A 9,329-nucleotide genomic window follows, 5' to 3' on the forward strand; every position below is an offset into this window, starting at 1 on the left:
TCTGGGCTCCTAAGAGCTCACAAAAGGGATCTGGGCACAAGAGGCATCGTGGGTCACCAAGACCAAGTCCCACCCTTGGGCCCAAGGACCTCACCCCCTGGCTGGGGCAGAGCTGATGTCTGTGTTAGGAGCCCATGTCATCCTACTGGGCACAATGGGCAGGGCAAGGCCAGGTCCAGCCACACTCACCTGCATAAGCTCCCATTCCGGCTGGCACTGCTTGGTCTCCAGCTCCTCAATCAGCTCGTTGAGAAGGGCAATGTCCCTGGACACTTGGGTGTCATATGTCTCCCTGACCTGGACAATGGTCTGTGCCAGCTTCTCCAGCCAGGCCACAAAGAGCCGCTCTTGCTGCTCCAGAAACCGGCACAACTGCTCCATCTGGTGCCTGACTCTCTGCTTCTGGATTTCCGTTTGTGTCTGGGAACGGGACAGGAAGGTAAAGGGGTCTAGGCAGTAAGGTGGATGTGTGCGCCCAGGGAATCCCCCAGAAGCCCACCTCCTGGAGATGGATACGAGGCAGGCTTTCTTAGAGGCCTGCATTCCAGAGAAGGAGGCAAAATGGACCAGAACCTTTCCACAACAGACTGAGGGTGGAAGGGACTGGCTCTTGGAAAACACCCTAAAACCTGTTGTTATGGGTTAAATTGTGTTCCCTCTAAAATTCATGTTAAATTTCTAACCCCCAGTACATGAGAATATGATCTTATTTGGAAATAGGGTTTTTGCGGATGCAATAAGTTAAGATGCGATAATACTGGAGTGGGGTAGGCCACTGGAGTGGGGAAATTTGGGCACAGACAGGAACATAAGGAGAATACCATGTGAAGAGACAGGGAAAAGACAGACATCTACAACTTGAGGAGAGAGGCCTGGAACATGTCCTTCCCTCATGGCCCTCAGAAGGAACCAACCCTGCCAAGACCTTGATTTCTGACTTCTAGCTTCCAGAACTGCAAGATAATAAGTTTCTGTGGTTTAAGCCACTCAGTTGGTGGTATTTTATTACAGCAGCCACAGGACACAGATATCTGATGTCACCTTCTCCCTTGAAAGCTAGTGTGAGGATGGCATATACTTGGAGTCATAAACGGATAAGATTATGACCACCAAGCTCTCCAGAAGGGAAACCTCTCCAATCCCTGCTCCCCTGCCCCAAGTGCTGGCATGCAGAAGGTTCTCAATATGGCTCTGAATGGGGTAGTTAGTCCATTTATTTGAATGTAAGTGAATTTGACTTCCACTACCATTGCACACTGGTCAACCATTCGTTCTCTCACCCTGTTTCTCATCCTCACTAGGAAGCTTCTGTGGAGAGGTGCAGTGGCTAGAGCACCCTTTCCTTCCTCCCGAGAGGGTGAGGGCCTTTTGGATCCACTAAGACTGGTCTTAAGAAGTCTCATCAGCCCTGGCCGGTTTGGCTTGGTGGATAGAGCGTCAGCCTGTGGACTGAAGGGTCCCGGGTTCGATTCTGGTCAAGGGCACATGCCTGGGTTGCGGGCTCGATCCCCAGTGGGGGCCATGCAGGAGGCAGCCAATCGGTGATTCTCTCTCATCGTTGATGTTTCTATCTCTCCCTCTTCCTTCCTCTCTGAAATCAATAAAAATATATTAAAAAAAAAAAAAAAAAGAAGTCTCATCATTTTGGGCTCAAAGGACAGGACTAAATTTCCTCACCCAAGGATATTTTTCCCATTGAGAGTGGAGGGGAGGGAGGAAGGCAGGGGGGGAAACAGAGAGAGAAACATCGATCGATCACCTCCTGCACGTGCCCCAACTGGGGCCTGGGATTGAGCCTGCAAACAAGGTACGTGCCCTTGACCCTTCAGTGTGTGGGCCAACGCTCTAACCACTTGGCAACACTGGCCAGGGCCACTGTGAATTTCTTAAGTGAAAGCTAGACCCTCTTGTCTCCCTGGTTTCCCTGAGCAGCTCAGGTTCCTGACTCATCCTTCTCAGGGTACATCCCTGACCTCTGTTCCATCCACAAGTTCTAAGCCTCCTGGGGTTATAGGAAAGGATTTTTATTTTACTACAATTTAGGAGTTTCCCAAAAGTCAGGCACCTGGGCCAATGTGACCTTCCTCCCATTCTTTTTTATCTTTGCCTGTTTCCCACTGCAATGTGATGGGTCCCAAAAGAAATTTGGAACCCAGAGAGGGAGATAGGATCCAACCAACAAAAATGCATGAGATAAATCGGAAGCTCCTTGGCGTAGGTGCCTTCACTTGCAAGTAAAATGGAAGCAATTTATACATCCAAGAGGCTGGACACCAGCTCCACAGAGGAAGGCCAATAATTTGTGGCATTGCAAAACCGCAGTTTTAAAGAAAATGTGTACTTTAAGCACTTGAATTTTAAAAATCAATATGGTTTTTGTAAGAAAATAAAATGGACAACAATGCTAAAAGCAATAGAAGTATTCAAAGTTGAAAAGTCTCTCCTCCCTTTTCCTCAATCCCATCCCTCAGCCACAGTCACTGGCATTAGTTTCTCTAAACCATTTTGTGGTGAGTGTGAGCAAGTGTGACAGGGTCCTCAGAGATGCCCCTCCCTCCGAGCTCTGTAGGGACAAGCTCATCCTTGGACACCCGGAACTACCATCCCCCTCTCCCTCCCCCCCCCCCCCGAAGCCAAGAGCAGATAATTCTAAATATTCTAAATACTAGAAGCCCAGTGCATGATTAAATCCTGCACGTGTAGGGTCCCCTACACACTTTCGCTTTCGATCACGGGGGAGCTGGGTGCCTGTCCGCTGGTATCGGAGCGGACAGGCACCCAGCTCCCCGCTTTTGATGGTCTGCGGTGGGATGTGAGCTCGCTGCCCCAGAGGCCCCTTCTGTGCCGCAGCACAGCCATGGTGCAGATGCTGAGCTCGCGTCCCGCCGGCCCAATCAGCCACCCCGGCCACCCCGAGTCCCGCCCCCCCCCCGCCTCCTGGCCAATTGTGGGCATAGCGAAGGTACGGTCAATTTGCATATTTGTCTATTATTAGGTAGGATTATTAGGTAGGATATGATCAGCTCTGCTTCCCTGTGAACCAGAATAGAACCTTGCGGAACCCTGTTTACTCTCTGTCCCTCCCTCCTGCAGGGGTGAACCTGAGTAAGGACTGGCCACAGAACACCGTTTGCCTTACCAGGTAGTTTGCAGTGTTCTTATCCCCTTCAGATCTCTGCTCTTCTCCAGAGCTTCTCAACGCCTTCAGATGCTCCAGCTGCTTCTGAATTTGCTCCTGGACAAAGAGCATTTGTTGAAGCTTAAACTTGGCTCCCGCTATGTTTAGTTGGTGCCAACTCTAGAGGGGAAAATCTGCTTTAGGGAATAAAGCTGAGGGTGCTGCAGCCAAAAGCAAAGGGAGGGATGCCCAGGAAAGAGAAGGAATGAATCCATCACGCTAAGGGAAGAGAGCCGAGAGGAAGAGAAATTCTAACGACCTGTGAGCACCTGCCTTTAGCCATACCTGACGCGAGGCCCTTGGACCTCTCAGCTACATGCACTGGTAAATTTTTTCTTTGCCGTCCTGGTTTATATTGTGTTTTTGCCATTTACAGCTCAAGAGTGGCAGCTAATGCACCAACCTCCTAGTGTCATTGGGAAAAGGAGGCAAGCCCCCACATGACCAAGTGCTCAGCAGAGAAGGGCCCCGGGCAGGCAGCCCTACCTTGTATTCCAGGGCAGCTTCCTCGATGGGGCGCACCCGGTGGCCTCGGTGCTCCTGACTCAGGCTGCAGATGAGGCAAATAGGCTCCCTGTGGTCCTCGCAGAAGAGCAGCTGGACCTGCTTCCTGTGACGCGTACATTGCGGCAGGGGCGTGGGGCTCAGGCTGGCCGTCGGTGAGCCCTCTTGCTGCTCGATGCCTCCAGAGCTCTTCCCTGGGAGCGAGACCTGACACCTGAGGCAGTTGGGCAAGCAACCATCTGAGGCCTTGGGATCCTTAGAAGCAACGGAGCAGCTGTAGGAATCATGCACACAAGTGCTACCAACCAGATCTCCTTTCTGGGCCCGGCAGGGGGGACACACAGCTTCATCCTGCGGCCTCCCTGGGAACATAGCAGTGGAAAAATCCCCTGAGTGGTAACCCCAAGATGTTACGAAGGGGTGATGCAAAAGCACAGCAGAGAAAGAGCCCACACCTGGGACTCGTGAGTTCTCCATTGAACTGTGGCCACTTCCTAGCTTGTCCCCCTCCGATTCCTCTCCAACAAGGCAGCAGACAAGTCCCTGGGACTGAGAGTTAAGGGCTAGATCTCATGACAGTCCTGAGACCTGGAATTCTTGGGGACTTATCCTAAAGAAAGACCTTCTGCTGTAAATCCTATGCCTTCCTCCCACACATACACTGATCAACTTGGGTCCATAAAGCCCTTGGAATTCTAAAGCACTTCAGAGTGTGTAAAAACTAACAAATTTGATACAATTTGTGAAGATGTGCATATATAGATTTTTTTTTTTCAGGATTTACAGCCTCCAAAAGATTCTCAAAGGGTTGGGGACCTTAGGGGGCAAGCAGGGGTCCAGTGACTACAGTGGGGGATAAAAGGAGGTCTGTGGAGGTCACCATTCCTAAGGATCCCAGGTCTTCTGGATTCTGGGGCCCTTTCTTACCTGAAGACGGAGGGACTTCTGGGTTTGAAAGCTCACTGCCTACTGCCTCCCCCAAGGTCTTAGGGGTCTCTGGATCCTCAATTCTGTTTTTCTCCAAAAGTGCTGTGTATTCTGGATGCTCCCCGGTCGTCTCCTTTCCATCCAACAGTACATTGGAAAGTGTATTCCTCAATGTTCCCCTTCCCATAATCACAGAATGTTCTGGATTTCTGGAGCCTTTCTCCAGAGCCATAGTAGCCCCTACATCCAGCGTGGCCACTTTGCTGGGGGCAGCTGCTGAGTCCAGATTCTCACTTCTCACTTTCTCTTGAGGCAGAAGAGTTTCTAGATTGGAGAGAGCTCTCTCTCTGGAAGAAATGGTAAGTTCAAGACTTCTGGGCCGATTCTTTTTTGAAGGTGCACATGCTTCAGATGCCTTGCATTCTTTCCTTCCCAGGGACCCAGCATATGACCCACTGGAGAGTCCTTGGAGCCTCCCTGCAGAGCTGGCATTCCTGCGTAGCCTGACACTGGGATCACTGCCCTTCTCCCCTTGCAGCTTGGCGGGGAACGGACTTCTCCTGGAAAACAGAGTCACACCCCTGGCCCCTGGCTTGCCCTGCACATCCAGGCCCTCTGAGCCCTTCTGATCTCTCCGTTTGCCCTGAGGCTTCTTCTGGGGCCCCTTCCCAGCCTCGGGCTGGCTGGCTGCTCCATCACCACTTTGCTGCTGTCTGTCACCTTCCAGGCCATCTGGTATCTTCAGGCTCTTGGGCTTATTCTCCCCAGAGGAACAAGACATTGCGGGACAGTCAGTGCCACTTTCTTGTCTCAGATATTCTGAAAAGACAAGGAGATGCAAAGGCATGAAAGTGTCAGGTGCTTAGGGCCCAAGGCTAGAGGGAAAGAAGAGAGAATCCCCTCAGAATTTAGAGAAGTTCAGAACATCAGTAGCAGTAAATTACCATGAAATAAGAACATACTACTTGCTATATATTTTTCAAATAGTGCTTTCAAATATTTTAGGCAGGAGAATTTGTTTCCAATATAAGAATTCCAAAACAGAACTCTTCATACATAAATAAAATCCTAGTTTATTGGTATAAATTTGTGTGTGATTCTAAAATCAATCAGTAAAGAATTCCCTTATAAGATCAATCAATAAAGAATTAACAGGTGGAAATTAGACTTTTGATGATGAGCACACTCTATATGGTGTATACAGTTATCAAATTATAATGTATACGAGAAGTTTATATTATCAACCAATGTTACTTTAATAAAAAACACAGCCGAAACCAGTTTGGCTCAGTGGATAGAGCGTTGGCCTGTGGACTCAAGGGTCCCAGGTTCGATTCCGGTCAAGGGCATGTACCTTGGTTGCGGGCACATCCCCAGTAGGGGGTGTGCAAGAGGCAACTGATCGGATGTTTCTCTCTCATCGATGTTTCTAACTCTCTATCCCTCTCTTTTCCTCTCTGTAAAAAAATCAATAAAATATAGAAAAATAAATAAATAAAAAATAAAAAACACAAACAAAACTCTCCAGGAAAACAAAACTCAATTATAACAGTAAGCAAGGGAAAGAATAGAAGTATTCAGAATGGCAAAATAGTGGTAATCATTGAAGGGTGATGGGTACAAAGAGATTCATCTTAGTATCCTCTACTCCTGAGAGTTTGAAAATCCGTATTTAAAGGTTTTAAAGAAAACCTTCCAGCCAGAACCGGTTTGGCTCAGTGGATGGAGCGTTGGCCTGCGGACTCAAGGGTCCCAGGTTCGATTCCGGTCAAGGGCATGTACCTTGGTTGCGGGCACATCCCCAGTAGGGGGTGTGCAGGAGGCAGCTGATCGATGTTTCTCTCTCATTGATGTTTCTAACTGTCTATCCCTCTCTCTTCCTCTCTGTAAAAAATCAATAAAAAAAAGAAAGAAAACCTTCCATACAGAAGGGAACAGCAGGATGTGTACCTGTAGATGTTGACATCAGATACAGCAGAAAAAGAAAATCTCTCCTGAAGATTTGTAAACACTACTCTCTTTTATGCTTCAGCCCGAATTCACATTATTCATGCCCGAAAAACCTCAAGAGAGTAATTTCATTTGAAGAGGATCCTAGGTGGCATTGCCCCCAGACAGTTAGGGTGAGTAGAATTTCCACATTGCTGCTTGATGTATTGGAAAGTTAAGAGAATAAATCCTGAGTTCCCATTTTACCATATGAGAAGATGGGTGTTAACTGAATCTATGTGGTAATGATTTCACAATATATGCAAATGAAATATTATGCTACATGCCTTAAACTTATATGTACTATATGTTGATTATTTCTCAATAGAACCAGAAAACAATCATTAAGGTGTTTGGCACAAAATTTTGAAATCAGGTTATGAAGGACAGTTAAAACTTCAAGAAGTAATTTATTCCTGTTTTTCCTTTGGTTTCATGAGGTGAAAAAAATCACAACTCACACAGATTAAGTGTAAATGATAATTTTAAAAAACAACACACAGCTTGCCTGGAAATTTCAGGATACTGTTTAATAAAACAAATGACAGGAAAGGCTTAATTCCAAGATTTACATAAAAAGGAGTTCAAGTACAACATGAACTATCACACTGGTGGCCTTTAGTATTTTAAAATTTGGTTACTGATACATTTTAATATGAATTTGTTAGTCTTTTTAACTATAAATTTAATAAAATTTGAATAAAATATTTGCTAATATCCTAAGAATCCCTGAAATATTACCCTCGGTTATAATTTGAAAACCACTACTCTAATAATGAAATGAAGATACCCTATAATTAGCACCTTAATATTTGGTTTGAGGAAGCTCTTATTGAAATTACTTCAAAGTTGTTTAAGACACTTTGCTGTTGGCTTTGTAGGAAAACATAAGTTATCAAAACTGACTTAAGAACTGGTGAGAAATCCTGAAAATGCTGATAACCAGATTTTAGAACATGAAAAAGTAATTTAAAAATTCCATTCATCAAATAATTCTGGATTCAGATTACAGTTGATTTAGTATTGTCACTCTTTCAAAGAGCAGATAATTTTTGTTATTTAAACTGTTCTACCACATAGAAATACATGAAAATAATTTCTAATGTATTCTTAAAGTGTAGAAATAGAAGAAAAATTCAAACACCAAAGAATATTTTTTTAATGATCATGTGTTAGGCACCCTCCAAAATCTTTAAAAAGTCTTTAATAGCAGAAATCAAATAAGCCACATTATATCACAATATAACAAAATTGGAAAGTACAGCAAAAGACAGAAGAAGCAGAAGGAGAAGGAAGGAAAAGATGAAAGGAAGAGGAGAGAGAGGAGAGAAAGAGGGAGAAAAAGAAAGGGAGGAAGGAAGGTAGGGAAGGAAAAGAAGAAAAAGAAAAACCCTCTTCAACAATTTTTAAATGCCTTTGTAAAACATATTGACAAAGAACTCAATTGCAGGGGGAAAAGGGTAGGTAGAGGTGAAAGAAGATATAGTGAGAATAATTGGTGATGGCATTTGTTGGTTTGTTTGTCTAAAAAAGAAAGACTCAAGCCTTGGCCAGGTAGCTCAGTAGGTTAGAGTGTCATCCCCATATGCCAAGGTTATGGGCTCAATCCCCATTCAGGGCACATGCAAGAAACAACCAATGAATGCATAAATAAGTAAGACAACGAATCTATATTTCTCTCTCTCTCTCTCTAAAATCAATCAATACAAAATTATTAAAAAATCAAAACCGAAATTATGTGGGTAACAATAAAAAGATTACCTATCAACCCTGTTGAAGATGGGTACTAAGATGAAGTCTCTTTGTACCCATCTCTATCCCAGAGACTTGTCTGTGCATACGTGTTAATTACAAATAACATGAGGAATTCCCTGGGAACAGTCATCTAGCTCCTGCCTCTCCTGATCTTTCCCTGAGTCGGAATCTCAGCTGCCTACTCCCGCCACTGCTCTTTTAAAGCCACTGGGAACCTTAGCTTTATTAATCCAGCTACAAAGACCAGAGCAGGGAGAAAGATTTGCTTGGCCAATGTCACTAACATCTTGATAGACCGGGACTCCTAGTCCCCAAGTCAGAGTGCACAGGTCCAAACACATGCTCATTCTTGCACCTTCCACCCCACCTCATGAATAGCCAGCAGAGGAGCGGACAAGGGGGTCTGCTTACCTGGGTCAACAGCCCTGTGGAGCTCCTCTGCCAGGAGGTGCTGGTTCATGGCCCTCAGGACCTGCAGGGTCAGCTGCACAGCACACTTCTCCCCATAGTGGCTGAGCAGAAGAGTGGCCAGCTTCACGGGCCTGGCTGTCGGGAGCAGGCCTCGGGGTATCCGTTGTTGCTCCTTCTCCAGGCTGGTGTTTTGCAGCTTGAACTTGAATTTCTCAAAGTCGTAGGGCACCAGCTCCTCCAGGGAGTGCAATAGATAGTCACTAGGGGTCTTGGCCATGGTGTTGACCAGGAGAAGCCAGAGCCAGCTGTCTGGCTTCTGGGAAGAGAAAAGGCCCTCTGTCACTTACCAGGGAGTGAGAAGAGGCAGCTTGTGAAATAACGGAAAAGGCACAGGAAATGGTTTGTGGTGGGAAAATAGGAGAGTCATTGCTGGCTTTGTGTTCCCTTTGTCGCAGATTCAGAGGCTTTTCCAGCTGGGAGGGCTCAATGCCTTGCCACACATGTGGTCCTCCAGTGCCCCAGCTCTCACCTCCAAGGATGGGTTGTAGGGAGGTGGGTAAGTCTG

The 9,329-nt window shown here is 46.2% G+C and overlaps 1 protein-coding gene across 2 annotated transcripts in view; it reads right to left on the reverse strand.

Moving 5' to 3' along the window:
• The window catches only part of MEFV (MEFV innate immunity regulator, pyrin), a 13,804-nt gene extending 4,763 nt beyond the window's left edge, over window positions 1-9,041 (reverse strand). The window contains exons 1-5 of one of the 2 annotated variants that reach the window (XM_028145671.2): window positions 8,765-9,041; window positions 4,610-5,428; window positions 3,665-4,044; window positions 3,140-3,235; window positions 190-420 (exon numbers count right to left, since the gene is read on the reverse strand). In XM_028145671.2, coding sequence (XP_028001472.2) covers window positions 190-420; window positions 3,140-3,235; window positions 3,665-4,044; window positions 4,610-5,428; window positions 8,765-9,041 — 1,803 coding nt within the window. Of the gene's footprint in view, window positions 1-189; window positions 421-3,139; window positions 3,236-3,664; window positions 4,072-4,609; window positions 5,429-8,764 lie in introns of both variants that reach the window. The other variant, XM_054714646.1, reaches the window with a different exon arrangement.
• Window positions 9,042-9,329: the final 288 nt, after the last annotated feature.

Source organism: Eptesicus fuscus, chromosome 4 (assembly GCF_027574615.1).
Source record: "Eptesicus fuscus isolate TK198812 chromosome 4, DD_ASM_mEF_20220401, whole genome shotgun sequence".
NCBI lineage: Eukaryota > Metazoa > Chordata > Mammalia > Chiroptera > Vespertilionidae > Eptesicus > Eptesicus fuscus.